The 20,211-nt window shown below is 48.2% G+C and overlaps 2 protein-coding genes across 6 annotated transcripts in view; both read left to right on the forward strand.

Annotated features, from left to right (window-relative positions):
- Window positions 1–17,021, forward strand: part of LOC105061702 (F-box/WD repeat-containing protein 10) — a 43,302-nt gene extending 26,281 nt beyond the window's left edge. The window contains exons 12-20 of the mRNA XM_074341881.1: window positions 412–521; window positions 2,108–2,308; window positions 5,012–5,133; window positions 7,530–7,678; window positions 8,463–8,605; window positions 11,019–11,177; window positions 12,797–13,062; window positions 13,786–13,956; window positions 16,141–17,021. Of these exons, the coding sequence (XP_074197982.1) occupies window positions 412–521; window positions 2,108–2,308; window positions 5,012–5,133; window positions 7,530–7,678; window positions 8,463–8,605; window positions 11,019–11,177; window positions 12,797–13,062; window positions 13,786–13,956; window positions 16,141–16,970 (2,151 nt within the window). The 3' untranslated portion in view covers window positions 16,971–17,021. The remainder of the gene's footprint in view (window positions 1–411; window positions 522–2,107; window positions 2,309–5,011; window positions 5,134–7,529; window positions 7,679–8,462; window positions 8,606–11,018; window positions 11,178–12,796; window positions 13,063–13,785; window positions 13,957–16,140) is intronic.
- Window positions 17,022–18,777: 1,756 nt separating this feature from the next.
- TVP23C (trans-golgi network vesicle protein 23 homolog C) overlaps window positions 18,778–20,211 on the forward strand; it is a 71,401-nt gene continuing 69,967 nt past the window's right edge. For all 5 annotated transcript variants that reach the window (XR_012499354.1, XM_074342127.1, XM_074342126.1 and 2 more), the window contains exon 1: window positions 18,778–18,927. Coding sequence is in view for 4 of the 5 variants with exons in the window: in XM_074342127.1 (XP_074198228.1) it covers window positions 18,916–18,927 (12 nt within the window). In the remaining variant the exon portion in view is untranslated. The remainder of the gene's footprint in view (window positions 18,928–20,211) is intronic.

Consider the following 20,211-nt stretch of genomic DNA (forward strand, 5'->3'; position numbering starts at 1 on the left):
GTGTGTAGGCGTAATTTCACATGTGACTTGAGTCTCTCCAGACCGTCACGAATACACAATGTGACTGTGAAGCTGCAGTGAAACGGCCAGTCAGGGGGCACCTGCGACTTTACTGTGCATGCATCCTGATTTCCTGGTTGTGAGCTCATCTTTGGAAAAGTTGTGCTGTTGCTGACATCACAAGTTCCTGAAATCAGAGGTGGAAGAAGAATTAGGACCCTTGACTCAAAATTTTCTCCTTTGTGGGTTCCTTGTGCTCACTGGCCCCCATCACCGTGCAGCAGCGTCCACAGCCTGAAGGAGAGGAGTTGCTGGCCCCTGGCCCCTTGCCAGGGGAGACTCTCGGGGATGTGTGTCTGGGCCCTGGGTCAAGCTGCCGCTGTACTTTGACTGCAGATTTTCCCTTGTTAGAGTGACTACAACCTGTGGACCGCATACCAGAGCCAGGAAACTCAGCAGGTCCAGATGGAGGAGAGGAATGTCTTCTGTGGGACTTATAATATCCGCATTCTCTCTGACACGTAGGTACGGGGGCTGGAATCCAGGTCTCCAGGGACCCCTGAATTACCACACTGGCATTTTAGGGTCCCCACGACCCTCACTCACTTGGAGAGGCAGTGGTTCCTCCCCCCCAAGCTCCAGCTCCAGAACAGCATGAGACCCCATTTGGGGAATAGGTGCTTGATTATTGCACCTTTCCTGGCAGCGGCTGGAGGACGCTCTCCCCTTGTAAACTTGGGGTGGACTGACCAACGACCTTTTGCACACACACGAAATATTTTAAAACTGTATTTATTTCTTTATTCTAATGTTAGAAGTAATATATATTTATTGGGAAAAAATCCACTAAAAGCCAGAAAATGTCTAGAGAAAAGGAAAGTTGTCCCACGACCTTGCCATGTAGCGATAACTACCATTAATATTGCTGTTGATCCTCGAATTTCTTCTTTGCGTGTATGGACACATATTTTAAGGAGATGTGGGGCTGTGCTGCACCCCCACTCCAGCAGAGCTCTGGGAATGTCTGTCCATGGTAAATATGAAAATGGCATTTATGATAACTGTGGAGTGTGACTTCATTTAAACAGTCCAGAAGAAGCCCCATTAATAATCAACCTTCTGCTCTGCTTTAGACTTAGGACTTCACTTTTTATTCATAAAGTTTTGGGAAGGCCATCTCTGTTTTATTTTTGGCCGTGAACCTCACTAACAAGTTGCATTTTGACCAGCCAGGAGGGGGAAGACAGAGCAGGCAGGGGGAAGGCAAAGTTGAGTTTTTACGGAGAGCATGGTGATACGTGCTCTTTAGAAGAGAGGATGACAGCTCGAACTCTAGAAATGACAAGTGGAATGAGGACAAAAACATCAGGATTTGCTCCTCATATTCAGGGTGACTATAAATCCCTGTTTACTGAAACAATCCCACTTCACTCTGTGGTCCTTGAATTAATAATAGTGTCCCCTTTCACAATGAAAAAAACTCACTTTGGACAATAAATTATTCAGTCATCCTGCTCATATTCCATCTATTTGCTAATAAGCTAATGATTGGAAAATTAATTCCACTCACCCTGTTTCACAGACTATCAGCTCATTGAGGGGCAAGGTCCATCCATATCCTATTCATCTTTGAATTTCCCATTAGCACCTGTTGGCCCAGGACTTTGCTCCTAAAATATGCCCAGTAGATATCGGTTAAAGGGGGGAAAAGATGGAAACAGTGGGATGTGCAGTGGGTGTAGGGCTTCCCAATCGTGTTCATCTGAGGTTTTCCATGAAAAAAGGTTTCCACAGTCTAACAAGCTGGGAAACGCTACGACTCTTATATCTCCCTTGGGGACTTGTCATACATTAGCAGAATTAAAAAAAAAAAAAACACAGTCTGGCCTTTTGTCCTTAGGTTTTAAATCCACCTGAAACGGGCTTTTGTTATGGCGTGAGGTAGGGCCCGCTGACATGACGTCTTGCCTTCTGCTGCCTCCGGTGTTGGAAGGCCCTGGGTTTGCCGTCCTTCCACTGCTGCAGGTGACAGGCACTGGGCTGAGGGAGTTCCAGGAAGGACACCAACCCTTCCTTCAGGACTCATCCTTTCCCCCCCGCAACTCAGGTGGGACCGAAACAGAATCATCCACTACTCTGGGGGAGACTTGCTAGCTGTGTCCTCCAACCGGAAGATCCAGCTTCTGGACATCATACAAGTGAAGGAGGTCCCCATCAGGCTCCGAGGCCATGCCGGGAGCGTCCACGCCCTCTTCCTGTGTGAGGAGGACAACTTTCTTCTGAGCGGGAGTTATGACCTGAGCATCAGGTGAGCGGTCCCCAGCACCCCCAGGCCTGAAGGCGGCTCGCGGAAGAAGCATGCATGCTTTTACCTTTTCGTATTTATGCAAAAGTTATCCTAAATGGTACTGACTTCTAGAACAACCCACCTTTTTTTTTTTGGCAAGATAAAAACCAAGAATTTGTATATTGTTTAAACTTTGAATGAGATAAATTTATAACAATTTTCTAGCTGAAGACTGAATCAGAAAGTGTCTTCTGTTTAGCACTCTTAGATGAAGGCATATCTGATATTTATTTTGATAGATTCCTTCAAGGGAAAGCAGTTTTTTGTGAGTAGAAATATAGTATAGAAGCAAAGTAGTGTTTAAAAATGTATATATACATATATTTTAAAACAATATAATAAACACCCATGTGCTCATTACTCAGGCCAAGAAATAGATCATCCCCATTCCCCAAACCCCACTGTGTGCCTTTCTCTTACTGCTTCTTTTTCCCTCCCAGCCCGAGGTAAGGGCATCCTAAATTCATGCTAATTATTCCCTTGTGTTTCTTTATAGATTTGCCGCTGATCTATATATCTCCAAACACATTAACTACTTTTGTCCATTTTTTGAACATAACATAAATGGAATTGTATTTTAAAAATTCATCTCCACTTGATTCTTGCACTGAACTATGATTTTGAGATTCATCTGTATGATGTAGGTAGCAATAATTAATTTATTTTCACAGAGATACAGTGTTTGATTGGATGAATACATCATAACTCATTAATTCTTCTGTTGATGGAGGTGTGCATTGTTCATAGTTCTTTATTCTTTCGGAGATGTTCTTGGATGGGCTCCTGGGACCCATGTGCGTCAGTTTTCTATTGTTTATTGACGTATAATTGACATATAACATATTCGTTTTAGGTGGACAATATAGTGATTTGATATATGCGTATATTGCATAATGATTACCACAGCTTACTTTAGTTTCATCCATCACTACATATAGTTTTACAATTTTTTTTCTTGTGACGAGAACTTTCAAGATCTACTCTCTTAGCAACTTTCAAATATACGACACAGTATTGTTAACTATAGTTCATGAGTGTTTTTTATTAATTGTAGTTGACTTACAATGTTATGTTAGTTTCAGGTGTACAACATAATGATTAGTATTTTTATAGTTTATACTCCATTTAAAGTCGTTATGGGGGGAGGGTATTGCTCAGTGGCACAGGGCATGCCTAACATGCACAAGGTCCTGAGTTCAATTCCCAGTACCTCCATTAAGAATAAATAAATAAATTAAAAACCTAATTACTCCCCCGCAATATAAAGTTGTTACAAAACATTGGCTATGCTCCCTGTGCTACACATCAACACATGAATGAATAGAGAGATGTGGTATGTGTGTGTGTGTGTGTGTGTGTGTGTGTGTGTGTGTGTGTATAGATATATAATATTACTCAGCTATAAAAAAAATGGAATTTTACTATTTAAGATCCATCTGGAGAAGGGAGAGTTTTTCCATAAATGGTATGTAGATAACTGGATATCCAAATACAGAGAGGAAAAAGAAAAATAAATGGGGCCCCTACCTCATTTGATAACAAAATCAGTTTCAGGTAGATTTAAGGCCTAAAGATGAAAGGCAAAAGTATTTTTTTTTAATTTTAAAGAACACATTCCTGAGTAATGTCTTTATGACTTTAAGGTAAGAAAGGGTTTGCTAAACATGTCAAATCAACAAGGTCTACTACATTTAGGTTAAAGATTTCTGTCCATCAAAAGATACCATAGATGGGTCTTAGATGGAAGAATAAATTTGCAGCACAAAGATAAAGAATTAGCTATCTAGGAAATCTGAACACTCCTATGAATTAATAGGAAAAGGATAAATAAGTCAACAGATACATAGACCAAACAAAAAACAAGAACATGAAAACTGAACAGGAATTTCATAGGAGAGGAAGCACAAATGGTTCCAGAACATATTGTGGTGACAGTTCTTACCCCGAGTAATGCCCCTTGTCTGGCGGTACCGCAGTTTGTTTATTCTTACATCTACTGAAGGACATCTTAGTTGCTTCTAAGTTTTAGCAGTTATGAGTAAAGCTACTATAAACATCATTTGCAGGGTTTTTTCTATTTTTGTGGGAAATCACCAACTGTCCTCCCACGCGGCTGTAGTATCATTTTGCTTTCCCACCTCCATTAAAATAGAAACATTAACAATAAATAAATAAGTAGGCCTATGAACCCCCCACCAAAAAGAGGAGACTTCTTCTCATGGGGGCGGGCCTGTGCACCGGAGGGTGTTCAGCAGCATCCTCGGACCCTACGCGCTACATGCCAGTGGCACCTCCCCCCCGACTTGTGCCCACCAGAAATGTCGCCAGACATTGTCAGAGGTCCCCCGGGCGGGGAAATCACCCCGGCTGACAGTCACTGCATTCGTGTATTTACTCCTGCACAAAAACCCTGTGAGGTGACTGCTATTATTATCGTTTCCATTTCATCAGTGAGGAAGTGAAGCGCGCCTGGAAATGAAGCAACTTGCCCAAAGTCACACCGACTAGGTGCTGCAACCAGGACTCAGATCCAGGCCTTGGACTCATGAGACTGCCGCCTTCCAGCCGCCTGCTGATCTAAAGGAGCCCTAGACAGGATGGTCCTCAGAGAGTCTCAAAAGCTTTTTTTTTTTTTTTTTTTTTTTTTTGGCCTGATTCCTGCAGATACTGGGATCTGAAAAGTGGGGCTTGCATTCGAATCTTCAATGGCCACCAGGGCACCATCACGTGCATGGATGTGTATAAGACCAAGCTTGTGTCTGGAGCAAAAGATTGCCAGGTGAAAGGTGAGAAAGAAATGGCTCACAGCTTCTAAGAAGCTCCCCCAAGTCCGTGGATTGCCAGAGGACTTGCTTTGCTCATTCCTAGTTCCTTTCTTCTTTGTTTGTTTGTTTTTTGGTGGGAAGGTAATTGGGTTTATTTTTAAATTTTTTAATGGAGGGACTGGACTGGGGATTGAACCCAGGACCTTGTTCATGCTAAGCACACGCTCTACCACTTGAGCTATACCCTCCCCTTGCTTTGCTCATGTCTATAGGCCGTCCTTCATCCTGCCATCTACCCATCCATGTATCCAGTGATCCACTCACTTATTGGCTATTTGCTGAACACTAGATGCCGTGGTAGGTGGTAAGGGAGGAAAATAAACATGATATGGCTCTTTTGACATGGCCTTTAATCTCCTCCAGAGGCTCCTGGTGTCTTAATGGAGACAGATAAGTGAATACATAAGGGGGGACAGTAACATGTGACAGTACAATAGTAAACATGTAAGAAATCCCAGCCCCACCCCCAGAGCCTCCATAGGGAAATGTGGCCCTGCTGACACCTTGCCTTTAGCCTTGGGAGGTCGTGCTGAACTTCTGTGAGCTAATGCATCTGCTGTCTTCAGCCCCTAAGCGGGTGGCAGTCTGCTACAGCAGCAGACAGAACGCTAACACGCCGAGTGTGGGATTCCCGGGCAGAGGCAAGTGCGTCAACGTGGAGGTTATCCATTATAATAAGACGTGGAAGCCCAGGTGTGGGTGAGATTTCCTCTGCAACGTAGGAGGGAAGAGCGAAGAGAAGGGAAGCCAGGGCCCCGGAAGCCACTGCATGTTAGGAGCGGGTGGAAGGAGGTGGTGGGAAAGGGACCGTGGGTGGCGTCACCGGTGCCAATGCTCAGTCCCGCCCGGGAGCCTCACTCCCGACCCCTTCTCCCTCCTCAACCGACCCTTGCCTTGACTGCCTTGAGGAGTGCGACAGGAAGGATGCAGGATGAGGGTCTGAGGATGGAAGGGCGGACAGGGCCTCCGACCCAGTTGAGTGAGTCTTGGATGGGGGGCACCAGCAGGGCCGGAACTGGGAAGGGGCAGTCAGGCCCTCACCTCTGGCGCAGAATTTAAGGGGACACCAAAACTCTCAGTAACCAAGACACATATTTTAATGCAACATTTGAAAAGTCAAAATTAACATGCAAAATACATGATGAAAAAACAACCCGAGGACCTCTCACTTCACCCTAATCCTGGCCCAGCTCCCAGCCTGCCTGCTTCCCCTGGGCTCCCCCTGCCTGCCAGGGTTCCTGAAACAGAACAAAAACAGAGACAGTGAATTCTTTAAAACAGGGCGCCCTCCCAGTGAATCTTTTAATTCATCTTCAATTTTCCCATTTCTAGTTTGATAAAAGGGTCAGCACGTAAGTAAAAAATTAGTGCAGAAAAGCGTGCTAACGTAGTTAGGGTTCATGGTTAAGAGCGTGGCCTCCGGACCCAGTTTCCCTGGGTTTGAATCTGGCTCGATCTGCTTACCGCCTGTGTGGTCTAGAGCGGGTTCCTGAGCCTCTCTGTGCCTCGGTTTCCTCACCTGTCCAGTGAGGACCAATAAGAGCACTGGCTTGTGGAGAAGGTTTGCTGCACGTCAGGCGCTTGCAGTGGCGCCCGGTCCACCGTCCGCGCGGGGTGGGGTTCGGCTGTGGTTGCTCAGTATTCGGTCCGAGGTTACACATTCCGTTGCCTACGGAAGCAGAAGGGACTCTGGGGGCTGACAGAGCCGACTTCAGTGTCCTCACCCCTGAATTCGGTGCCCACTCTCAGTGTCTTCCTTCAAGCTCGGTTCTCCCACCCTGCCGTCAACCCGCACATCCGCCCAGCGCTCGCAGTCCGGGAGGCAGTGCTCCAGCCCCGTCTACGGAGAAGCAGCAGTGAACCTGCCCCCGTGATGACAGTCTCTCGGTAGTAAAATTCCAGAGTCAGAATCAGAAATATTTAAATGCATAGGAGGAGAGACAGCTTTCTTCTCTTTGGGGGCCAGAAGGTGGGGGTCAGGAGAGTAGCGTCTGGAGGGATGATGACACCACACATACGCTACGATTGTCCTGAAGTCTGAGTGTTTTCCAGGCTTGAGGAGGAGGCCCAGTGGAGATGAGCTGTCCAGCTCTCAGACCCTGAGGCTAAGTTCCAGGGTCAGAGCCAAGGTCTATGCCCGGCTGGCTCTCCCAGGGAGTGTGACTGGGGGCTCTGTGTTGCAGGAACGCAGACTAGGGGTGAGCCTGTGGCCTGTGCTGGGCCAGGTGAAGCCTTCTGTGATCTGACCTCCTGGGCTTGGCTGGTCTGAGCTTCTGTGATGGGGTGTGGACCCCCAGCATCACCCTCTCCATGCACCTGTCCCCCTCCACCTTCCTCTCTCTCCCTCTCCCTTCCAGAGTGGGATGTCGAGACAGGGAGGTGCCTGAAGACCTTTAAACACAAAGACCCCATTCTGGCCACCAGGATCAATGACACATACATTGTGAGCAGCTGTGAGAGAGGCGTGGTCAAGGTGTGGCACACCGTCACCGCCCAGCTGGTCAAGGTGAGAGGGTGGGGCATGGGGGTGGGGGCACCAGGGGTGAGGGACGGGAGGACACTGATCAACTTCCTCCAGGTAGTGCCCCAGACCACCCTAGAGCAGCTGAGTACAGTCGCCAGAAGGGTGGTCTGGGGAAGGGGCAGTCTCCCCACCCCCCAGGTAGGGGCCATTCTGAGACTGAACAAAGCCACAGCTATCCTCCTTACTGTCTCATGAGAACATTGACTGCCTCAAAAATTATTAAATGTTCACACCCCAAAACTGTTCTTGCTGGATTTGAAACCCCCTGGCCCTAGCCGGTGGTGGTGAGACATCGCTTGTGCCAGGAACTCAGGGTCACAGCAAGCTGGTCTGACTGGTGGCTTTTTTCCACTGGTGATGTTGCCGCCGCAGTCTGACCAGCAGCTGCAGGCACCGGGATGCCCCAGGGGCCTCTGGGTCCTGCCGAGGAACCAGGGACAGAATCCTGTCCCCTTCCCTGTCTGGCAGCAGAGGAAGGGAAACTTTAACCACCTCTGGCACTCCGGGAAGACGGGGCCTGCCCCGCCACAGACCCGCCGGGAGCAGCTCTCTCCCTGATCACATTCCTGCTTAACTGGGGGAGAGAGCTCTGCACGCAGGAAGCACGGACGCTACTGGCCTTCTTAGAGGAAAAGTCAGGTCGGCTCAGGTACACACCGACTGGGTGGTCATCACGGATCAGTGGAGTGTGGCTCTGGGATTCATCTGAAGATGCCCCCAGTCTGCGCTGAAGGCGGGCTGAAAACAGGGGCATGTTTTCTTGCAGACTCTCAACGGCCATGAGGGAGCCGTGAAGTGTCTATTCTTTGACCAGTGGCATCTCCTCTCGGGCAGCGCCGACGGCCTGGTCATGGCCTGGAGCATGGTGGGGAAGTATGAGCGATGCCTCATGGCCTTCAAGCATCCCAAGTAGGTGCCAAGGAAGCCCTGGCCAAAGTCCTGAGCCCTCCTTTTCCCTCAGAGCCTAGATGGTGCCCTCCGGCCAATCGGTCCCTGTGCTGGCCTTCTGTCCCTCGGCTCTGACCCGCTCCTGCTTTCCTCCTCTTATACCTGTTACCCAGCTTGGCCGCCCCCTCTCCTGCCCTCACTTGTTTCTCTTAAGAAATCATAATACTCGGTGTGGATTTTGAGAAGTTACTGAAGTTTTATGCTTATGGAACACGTGATAAATGTGTATGTATTAGATATCAAATGTATGAATATTGGCAGTACCGTCCCACATGATGCCAGTTCCAGTCAACTTAAAATTCTTGGAACTGGTCTTTAGCCCAGGAGGTTTGTGTTCACAAAAGCTTAAACTTGTCCAAGTGCCAGAAGTTTAAAAGCCACTTACGGGCTTAGAGAAGGAGCTCCCTCAAAGCCTGTGAGCTAGATTCCATTCCAGGACAGCAAACGGATTCCGTTTCACTGTCCCAGTCCCGGTTTAGGGGTGGTGGCTGCGTGGAGACAATCGAGAAGTAGGCTGGAGTCACAGCTAAATTTATTCAGCAAAGGTGCTGTGGTCCGTTAGTGGCTGTGCAATGGTCGTGGGTGTGCAGGCTGCTCAAAGCCACTGCTGTTGAGCGTGAGCAATGCTTCTTCCCCTGAGTGCAGGGTAAGGAATTCCAGGGAACTAACCGCGGTCCTAATTGATTGAAGGAGTGAATAGGTCTTCCAGAAGGATCTCTCAGGGGATAGCTATTTGGTGCAACATGGCCCCAGATTCCCTTGCAGCCTCCCAGGAACCTCCTGAACAGGCAGGCTGGCCCTGTGGGTGGGGGAAGGGAACACGCGTGCACGTGTGTTTGCTGTCTGGGGTGCATGGCTGCCTTGCTGACACGTGGCTGTCAGGAAGGGCCAGCGTTCAGTGATTTATCCACCCTCCAGGTGAGTATTGGTAAGCCTCTTAGCATATCACCTGGATTCTCAAACCTTGACCTCAAGGAGGACTCCCCTGAAAATTGTGACTGTACATTTCCCAGACCTTCCGGGCATGATTCGGTAGGACTTAGTAAAGCTGCTGAAAAATAAATCCTTCCCGGCAAACTCAGCAGTTTGTTCTCCATTTCATCAATCCGTGAGCCTCCCTCTCCACCTCAGCTACGAGACCGTCCTAGACCATTTCCACTCCCATCGAATGACAGCCCCAGCACACCATTCACATTGGTTCTTGATACCTTGTGCAGTTACAGCAAATCTGGAGGACACGGTCCGTGATCTCAGCGGCAGGGCCTCCTCTCCCACCATCTGAAGTAGTGCTGTGTATGTGTAAATGCTCAATGAATATTTCTAACTGATGGACAATGAGGACTAACTTGACAGATTGCCTTTCTGGAGAGTTCTAATGAGTGGACTAAAACCCATTTTTCGGCTAAGAAAGAGGTGAAAAAACAGATATATTTGCTCTTGGTCCTTCATGGAAGAAGGACCAGAGAAAGTGGGCTCTTTTCTGTCCTCTTGGGCCAACATTTTTTTCTTCATCCAAAATTAAGCTTCTGCATACAGTGTGGGAGAGAATGGATAAGAGGAATGAAATTAGAGGGTGCAAAGCAGGGCTGACAAAAATGATGCTGCTTAGAAAAGCTTCTGGACTCTGTAGTGACTTTTTTTAAACCTTTATTCCTTAATGTCTTTCCAAGGCTAGTATTGTAATAATGTGTATGCATTCATAAGTGTTATATCTCCTTGATAAATTCACCCTTTTATCATTATTTAATGTTCTTTTTTGTCTCTATTAACAATTCTGTAAAAGTCTATTTTGTGTGATGTTAATATAGCGATCCAGTTTCTTTTGGTATCAAGTATCTTTTTCCATTCTTTTACCTTCAACATATTTGTGTCTTTGAATCTAAAGGGAGCCTCTTGTAGACAGCATATAGTTGGATCATGTTCTTGATCCTTTCTTCCATGTCTGCCTTTTAATTGAAGAGTTTAATCCCTTTACATTAAGTGTAAAATGGACTTACTCTGCCATTTTGCTATTTGTTTTCTATAGTCTTATGTATTTGTTTTGTTTTGTTTTTTTTCTCAAGTCTTCTATTAAAATAGATGATTTAAAGTCTTCATCTAGAATTTCCAGCCATTGGGCTTCATTGGTGGCTGGCACTGTGACTGTGACCAAATTGTAGGCAGAAGAACAGAAGAACTGTGGAATAGGGAGAGAGAGTATGGCTGTGTGTTGAGGGTTGATGGTTCCCACCCAGAATTAAAAAATGATGACACACATCATTTCCATCGTTTCATGACCCCTGCCTCCCCACCATACACAAAACGCCCCAATGACAGACAAACACAAGCAGTTTACCAGAAGGTGGGTACTGCCCGTTGCTCTGTTCCCTTCCAGGGAGGTGCTCCACGTGGCCCTTCTCTTCCTCCGGGTCATCAGTGCCTGTGCAGACGGCAAGATCCGCATTTACAATTTCCTAAATGGGAACTGCCTGAAGGTGATGAAGGCCAATGGCAGAGGTGATCCTGTGCTGTCCTTCTTTATTCAGGGCAACAGGTGGGTGGTCGGTGTGGAGGTCAGAGCCCTGAGCCGTTCTGTTTGGATGAGTTTTTCCCTCCTCTGGGACTCTGGCCCCGGATTTGTCAGCAGCAGGAGACGCGGGCAGTGCTCCCCTCCAGCTTTGGCTGCAGTGGAGTAATAGGCTGACTCTATGAGTTGGGGGCTCATTCATGGGACTTTGCACAAAACTCAGCAATCGGGGATCACGTTACTCTTCCTTTGCTCGGGTGTCTGATCAAATCACGTGATGGGTGCAATTCGGTGTTGCTACGGGGACCGTGGTTCTGCAGACCTGTAACCCCTGCTGCTCCCTGGCCGTGTGTTCTGCCTGAGAGCTGCACCGGCTGTCTCCTGGTCTCACTTCCGTTGCAGAGACTTACAGGACGGTGGGGGTGGCACTGGCAGACGGCCAATGTCCGGGGGGCAGAACTGAGTTTACAGAAACCAGAACTGTGACTACACGATTTGTACATAGTACTCTGTGTGTTATATGCTTCACTTCACATATGATATTACGTGAAAATACCCAACTATACTGACCTTTTAAATTCTCCCACAGGCTCGCTTGAGGCATCACCTAATCACTTCCAACCACATTGCCTTCCTTTTAATGAAACTTTATTTGTACTTTTTACCATCTTAAAGGACAAGGTGCTAGTAATAAGGCTCAGTAAATTAATTCTTTTCAGATATGAACTAATTAAAAAAAAGCCATTTAAAAAAGGTCCCCTCTGACCTTTTCTTGTTTGTGACATCCAAAGAGAGACTTCAGCTTGAGTGAAAATAAGTCTGGAAGAGATTTCTAATTGGAATGATTCCCTGAATTCCATTCCAGCTTTTCCAAAAACAAGTCACTTTTACAGAGTTTACGCTGCCAGAGAGTCTTAAAATTGCAGCCTTTTGGAGCAGAAAGGAACCCGCACGTAGCATTTCCATGTCTTGCTTATGGTTGAAAGCGGTGCTCTGTGGGTGCCGGGAGCCCCAGGACCCAGTGGGTGGGTGGGAAGCGATGTTGGGGGCCCCGGGTTAGGAACTCTTTTTCCCTTCAGCGGCCTGACAGTGGGGATTAGGGAAGATGGAAATCCTCTTGCTTTACAAAGTGCAAGCGTTCTGTCTGAATGCAGAGCACAGAGACCTTGGAGTGACGGAGTGAAGGAGCGTGCCGGTGGGCAGTGAGGGCTTGAGGCCTCCCCATTACAGACTTCTCCACATTCTTCAGGGCAGAGACGCGCCGTGTGGCTGCTGTGCTTAAAAAAAAGGAGTGAATTTCAAGACATCTGTGTGCAGAGTAGTTAAGCCTTCTGCCTTGTGCACCCCAGGTACTTGGCGCCCACTCCAGGAACAGAAATTCATTTAAAAATATTTTAACCCAAGAAGCGAAGTAATCAGAACATGTGTGCCTTGCTCACATTTAATTTTTAAGGAAAACAGCTACAGAGCTAACGACCTCCTGCTGCAAGGCCGGCTGCCTCTCTCCGCTCTAGACCCTCCAGCGACCTGCACCACCCTGTCTGTGGCACTGATCCCTCGGCCTCAGGACTGGGCACGACAGTAGTCCAAGTGCTATCTGGAAGCTGGGCAGTGGCAGCCTCCCAATCTTGTTGCTTTGGTTCCAGGATGGTGATCAACACGGAGAGCAATGTTCTCATGTTCCAGTTCGAGAATATAAAGTGGCAGTACCCCCTGGAACGGGCCAAACAGAAGACCAGGGACAAAGAGGAAGACAGGGAAGAAAATGACCTCACAGAAGTTCTCTCCAAGTCCAGCACTCAGATCTACAGCCCCAGGGACTCTCTATCCAGCAAACAAGTAGCCCAGGAGTCCCTGTTAAGCAAACCTCACAAGTCCCGCATCTTTCTGAAGGCATCCAGGTCACCTACAGGTAAGAGAGCGAAATCCCGGGCAGCCTGAATGGTGCCCAGTGGAGCAGGTGAGGACGTGCCAGGACCAGTTTCTTTGCGGGGTATCTTGGCTAACGGGTTCTTGCTGATATAAATCCCAACCTTTAGGGAAGGTGAGAGCCATTCTCTCCCATCTGACAATTTGTTAGCCGGCTCCAGGGAATCTGGTTTTCCAAGGCCCAAGTTTTCCAACTTATTAGAGTCTTCCTACGGTAGACAAGACTAACGCACAATACTTGCCATCAAAACAAAAGCCAAACAAATCAACATCCTCCCCCCATTCCCCGAATCCCCAAACATAGAGTGCATTAATCATTTGCTTAGGACAGAGACAAGGTATGTTATACTGCAGAAAAATGTCCTCTGCAGAATGTATTCTCTCTAGACCTCCGATCGATAGCGTGCGTACCTGGAAAATACTGGATCAACAGATCGGCTCCAAGAGTGTCACACCACAAGTGGTTAGGACAGAGGCTGGAGAGTTTTAAATAATGCTTAGAGCTTGATAATCAGTAGGAAAGATGAGTGGTGGCGGCAGGGGGTGGGGGAGGTCAGGAGGTGATCTAGACACATCTTAGGCTCCGGGTGACCACCAACTTTCATGGGATGACACGGTAACAAAGAGACTGTTCGGGTGAAAATCAGTTGAACGATCAGCTACACCCCCTTTATTCATACCTAATTGGATTATGCAATTACGACAGCTCCCCCCCACCCTGATCGTCATTCAGCACCGTTAACGGAAGCGCCTCTGAGTCAAGGAAAGCTGAAGTCACCCCGAAGAGACGGCAGGAAGAGAACGAGTCCCAGGGATGCAAATGGCAGGGGCGGCCAGCGGGAGCAAGAGACTTGGGAAGCAAAACCCCTCCCCGGAGGTAAGAGCGGTGAGACTCCATTCATAACCAGTGCGGCGAGATCCAGCCTCTCTCTCTCTGTCTCTGCTCAGCCTGGTTTTTCAGCAGGTCCACCAGTAAGTCTGCTTATCTTTGATTCAGAGTGAATAAAATGCCCAGCTTCTCCCAAGAGTGACTGGTTTCCCTTAACTGTCCCCTTACTACCTTCAGGCCACGCAGAGTGAGAGCCTTTCTCAGAGCTGAGCTTCGAGCTGCTGGCTCTCCGGGCGCCTCCTCACTCCTGGGACCCTTGTGTCATCAGCCTGAGTCAGGAGTGCAGCAGCTGGAGAGAAGAGGCAGCCAGGCTGACTTCAGAGGGCGCTGCAGGGGATTCATGAGGGAGGAGCTAGGTTGGGGGGCAGTGCTATGCAAATGAGATGGGGAGGTGACGGAGAGAGGTGGGGAAGGGGCTTTTAAGAAGAGTCACTGGACACCATGAATGGGATGTCCCTTTGTTGGTTCTGAGCGACTTTGGCAAAGATTTAAAATGCCTTTCAAATATTTTTGGCTGATAAGTAGGGTTTCTTTGAATCAAACTCATTGCAGAGACTAGTTTTGAGGCAACGGTAAGACAATTGAGTTTTATGAGGTCTATACTAAAGTGGGCATCCTTGTATATACCTGTGTCCGTGTACCTGTACAGGTGTAAACCTTGCAGGGTAAAGCCCTAGGAGTGGCTTTGCTGGGCCAGAGGATAATTGCATTTACAATCTGGAAAGATGTTGCCGTGTTGTCCTTAAAAACCGCCTTGTCAACTTAACTCTCTCACCACCACTGCATGCACACTCCCACCGCCCCGAAGCCGACATGGGGTGCTAGCCATCAGTTTGCACCTGCTCACATGACACGTAAAAACGGTACTTGCATTTCTTTAAGGTTGATCACTAACAGGCCAAAGGTCCATCGTGGGCAATCACTAAGTAGATGATGACGAATCTGTACCACAGAGTATTACATGACAGCGAAAAATGGATGAGGAAGTGCATACGTTGGAAAGAGATCCACAATATATCACTATACGAAAAAAAGACAAGTTAATGAACAATGAGCGCATCACAATTCCTTTTAATAGGAGAAGAACTGTGTTTTGTCCCACACATGCACACACACAGAATCATTTATTCCGGAATTCAAAGGAGAATGGGGAATATTTTAACATCTTAATTCCATCTAGTTTTATATGTTTTAATAAACTTATTTAATTAACAAAGTAAAGACCAGAATAACATTTGAAGTTTCATCCCATCTTAGTATGCCCATACACAGATATCTGGGGATAAAATCTATTTGGTCAAGGAGAATTATACACTGTTATAACAGTATAAAAGCAACACACCATTGCGTTTTCTTTTCTGGTTACAGATTGGTGTCGTACGGTGCAGACTGTACTCGCTAGGACAGACAAGACAGATGACTTCTACTTTGCATGACTCAGTCTTTCCTTTTGTAATATGGGGATCATGTTTTCAGTGTGTCTGTGAGGTATTGCAAGAATTGAAAGGCCTGAATGAGAGGCATAGATTTGCTCACCTATGAAGACATCCTTGCTAACCGACGGGTCTGGCACCTTGGAGGTCCTGACCCTAAGGTCGTATGCCAGAGTGAATCTCTTGTCCTGGTCAGTGGCTTTTGGAGCAGCAGCTATTGTTCAAAACATTTTGGGAAGTCCTGTTCAGGAACTGTCTTTTTGGCATGTGATCCTTTCCATTTCCCAGGGGTGACACATTATCTGAAGGCAGTTTTGATTTTGAGAAACATCCAAAGATCATTTGGAGTCAACGTTGATTAAGAAGGTGGAGATCAAGATTTACAATATTACTTTTATTTAGAAATCTGTTACTAAAAATTTATAAGGCCTATGAAAGAGGGGTGAAGGTCATTCCCTCAGGGAAGTTTTAAGAATGGGTGGATTACATATGTTCCTTCCAAAATGTGCATACCTAGAGGCTAATACACACCAGTACACAAATACTAGTGTATTTGTTTAAAACTTGTGTTAAATCTGTTATAATTTTTGGTCTCATGGAGAACTTTTGGTCACATGATGACAGTGTGTCCGCTGGGCAATAAAGACCTCAGTCTGAGGAGCAGTTAGAAGGGATTTAACTTTCTTGCATAAGTACTTAAGTTTTACATGAAACACTGTTTCTTTCCTTTTTTTTTTAGAAAAACCAGATGATGTGGAGAAAGTACCAAAAAAAGGACAAGTAAGAACTTCTGCAGATTTGATCACCCGCTCAAAGAAAAACTCCTGGCACGTCCCTATGTCTTCTGACCAGTTGCTCCTGACAGTGAACGCCCTGCAGAAAGCCCATAATTCCAGGGAGTTTGCCTATCCCTGTAGGCCCCAAGCCCAGGTCATTGATGCCTGGGGACCTTCAATTTCATACCCCAGGAAGGTCCTGAGTTTTAAGGGAAAATCAGTCCAACGTGAAGTTGATCGGCTGAGATTCAGCAATCCTCCCATAGATGTGAAACAAACCAGCATTCCCCTCGAAATCCAGAAGCTTCAGCCCAACCTGAAGAATTCTCTGCACAGTCCCAGAGTCCAGTCCACCCTACCCCAGCCCGTGCTCATCCGCCCCAGGCTCGCTGGCAGCGTTCAGGGTGAAGACGGGGCGACCAGTTCAGTTGATGGGACGGTGCGCAGCTTCAGTCCCTTAACTAGCATGCAGGTCATCAAACCAAACCATATGCTGGCCCTGCCGGTGGGCACGGCGGCCCAGGCTGCCGAGAAAGATGGGCCTCACTTCTGCAAGGCCCTGGACCCCTTCCGAGTGAACACCCAGTTCATGCTGTGGACTGTGAAGGAGCAGAAGGAGTATGGGGAGGCCATGGTGAAGGAGTATCAGGCCAGAAAGCCCGCTGGAGTGGTCAACCCAGAAAAGGCCAGCAAAGCTGCCTGGATCCGGAAGATCAAAGGCCTGCCCATAGACAATTTCATGAAGCAAGGAAAAACCGCAGCCCCTGAACTTGGACAAAACATATTTATCTGAACCAGCCTTGGGAGGTTACAATATCTTACAATAAATAGAAAACCAAGTGGATTATTGGTGTTTGGCCCCCTTTTTGGGTTTATTTGTCATTTCTCTCTCCCTCTCTTTTTTCTTTTTTGACTGTTCCCTAGCAATTAATGTGGGGGCTCAATTATTTTCCTACAAGCCAAAGAATTGATATTTTCAAAGTAATAAAAAAGAGGGAGGCTGGGTGAGATCAGCATCTGTATTCCCACTGAAAACCACCCAACGAGACACAGGGAGGCCCACTTTCACTGGTGGGGATGGGGAAGTGGTTTTTGGAAATTAAATACCACTCATCATTACCAGTTCAGTGTTATCATTTCTTCCAGCAAACGAACTGCATTATATTCAGAAAAATGGGCTGAATTTCCCTGGTATTTTTGTACGGAAGCCTGATGAAGGTCAGTGAGTTCAATTAAGAATCTGAGAGAAGCCCTCAAATTGCATCTTTCCTTTCCAGGGCTAACGCCTGTGGAAGAGAATTAAGCACCTTCGCCCTTTCTACATTCATATTGAGTGTGTCGAGGTTGCTACTTAAACCTGCAGAGGCTGGTGTCAGGTACCAGGCAGGTAGTTTAGAGAGTGCAGCCCAGCACAGGGGCTGTGGCCCACTGGAGAGCTCGAGCCCCGTTCAAAGAGGGCAGCTCCTACTCAGCAGCTCAGAATGGCTGTAGGATGGAAACAATCCAACCAGAAAGCAGGAAGAAACCAACAAAAACCCAACCCCACACAACCCCACAACCCGCACACTGGGTGGGCCACCAAAACCCCAGCACAGGCAGAGTAGATACACAGACCACCTGTTCAGTCTCTGTGTTTCACCACTGTTTGCCAAGCTTTCTCTCCTTTGAGATTTTTTTCTCCATTATTAGGATGTCAGGTTTAAAGTAGCACTGGCAAATCGCCATGCAAAAACTGTGATTTGAATGGAAGGAACCTCCTCAATTCAGGAAACACGTTATTCCACGAACCTTCTGATGGCAGTCTGCCCATAGGCGGGGCAAATAGCATCTTGTTATAAACACAGTTTCAAAGATGACACAGAGTCTCTGAATTTCAGGTCCTTCACAGGGCAAGATCACATCATTAGTGGCTAAACTTGAAACAGTAATAAGAATAACATCCTCTATTTAGCAGGACTTACCCTGTAAGGGTACCGTTAGCATCCCCACCTTAACACTGAGGAAGGGAAGGACGCACAGAGAGGTAGGTTAGTTAGCTAGATAACTGGTAAGTGGAGGAGCCGGGACAAACCCAGGGGCTCAGACTCCAGGGCCTACTCTCTCAGCCTCTCACTCCGTACTGTCTCCTGGGGTCTATATTCCTCCCATAAGAAGACCCTCCCTGTTTAGAGTCCTCCTGCCTTGTTCTTCGTAGTAACTGTTTACCCCTTCGCAGGAGAGTATCTTTTTTTCTTCAATTGTTTCTAAAATTTAAGGTGCAAAAGAAATACTGTAGGCAGTACACATCGTCGTAAAATATTCAAACAAAATGAAAACTATGGAACAGTCACGACCCTGCCCCCCACCTCCACTCTGAGGACGTCCACGCCGGGGAGGACACCTCGTAGGTAGTACCAACATCTCCACCTGACTAACCATGAAACTTTGCCCCTAAAGCTGCACCAGTTTCCTTTCCCAGCTGGTTTTTCCTCTCCTGCTTGGACCGGCCCCGGCCCTAGCCCGAGTCGCCCCGCCCACGCTCTAGCCCCGCCCTCAATAGCCCCGCCCCTCAGCGCCTCTAGCCCCGCCCACACGCGCCCCGCCCCCAGGCCCGGAAGCGGAAGTGGGGCTGGCGGAAGCTGGTATTCCGGCTCCTTCTGGCCTGTGGAGAGACGGCCGCGTCTGTTGGGATCCCCGCCCGGCGGCTGCGCCTGCGGCGCTGACGTGGCTCCCGGAAGTGGCGCTGTCGCGAGGCCGCCATGTTGCAGCAGGTAAGGGGCTGTGGGCGCCGGGAGAGGGCGGCGGCGGCGGCGGCGGCGGCTGGGCCCGAGGAGGAGCGGGGTGGGCGGCGGGCGGGACGGCCGGCGCTAGTGTCCGGGGAGTGCGGCCTAGGCTGCGCTGAGGAGGGCCAGCGCGGGTGTGAGGTCCGCGGGGTCGCTCTGTGTGTCCCCACCGCTCGTGAGCCGGCGAGGGGCAGGCAGTCGCCGCCCTGGACGTGGGTTACGGGACCCGCCGGGCCTGGCGTCCAGGTTTATGCCGTCAAAGTAGGTGGTTAAGGGTCGGTCCCTTCCCATGCTCACATCTGTTCCTCAGAGTTAATTACAGCCCTCACGTCTACGACCCCAGACTAGTGAGAAGAAGAATCTCTTCCTATTTAAAAAAGCACTGTTTATCGTGCACGTTAACTTGGGTTATCATAGCTGTTTTTTTCTGAGGGATTTCTGTGGCCCAGCCACTGGCCCAGGCCCTGCGGAAGGGCTGTGTAAACAATGCAGTTTATTGTCCGGGTTTGGAGTGTTAATGCTTGTCCAGGGATTGAGTGGGGAGATGAAATAAGTTACAGAGATAAAGATATTTTCAGATAACAACAGCAAAGACGGTGATATGATAGCAAGTATCTGAGAATGGAACAGCCTAGCGATTTGCGGTCAGAAAGGACCACTCTGAGGAGGTGACGTGAGTGGAGAAAATCCAGTGATGGTCTGAACCTGCAGGAGGCTGGAGAAAAACACAGCCATACTGACCGTTCCCTCTTAAGTTTGTGACCACGCACCTCAAGGGAGCCCGGGGGGCCTCCCGGCAGTCATTATGGCGTTGCCATAGTCCCCTAGGCTACTCTCCAAGTCTTCTCCCTCAGACCGTCAGCATTTCTTACCTTCTCTCAGCTCAGAGCCTTGCGGCTTGTTTCCCTGAGAAAACGGAAGCTTTCGGAGAACTTTCACACCACCTGCCTGTACAGCTTTGCCCACGACCTCCCGCAGGCGCTGCTTTTGCTTTACAGATTGCCCCGTCTGTGCTCCAGCCTTAGGCCGGGCCCTCTGCTTGTGTACTGGTTTCCCTTTTACCTGCTCGGGACAGAAACTTTGGAATCTTCTTCGACTGCTTTCCTCTGAGCCCTCCGTCCACCCGTCAGCAGATCCTGTCGGTTCTGCCTTAGCATGTGTTCGGAATCTGGCTGCTTTTCACCACCTGCACTGCATCCACCCTCGACCAGACCATTACTTCTTGGCTCCATCATTAGATTCACCCCCTGACCAGCCTCCCAGCTGTGTGCC

Source organism: Camelus bactrianus, chromosome 16, assembly GCF_048773025.1.
Source record: "Camelus bactrianus isolate YW-2024 breed Bactrian camel chromosome 16, ASM4877302v1, whole genome shotgun sequence".
NCBI lineage: Eukaryota > Metazoa > Chordata > Mammalia > Artiodactyla > Camelidae > Camelus > Camelus bactrianus.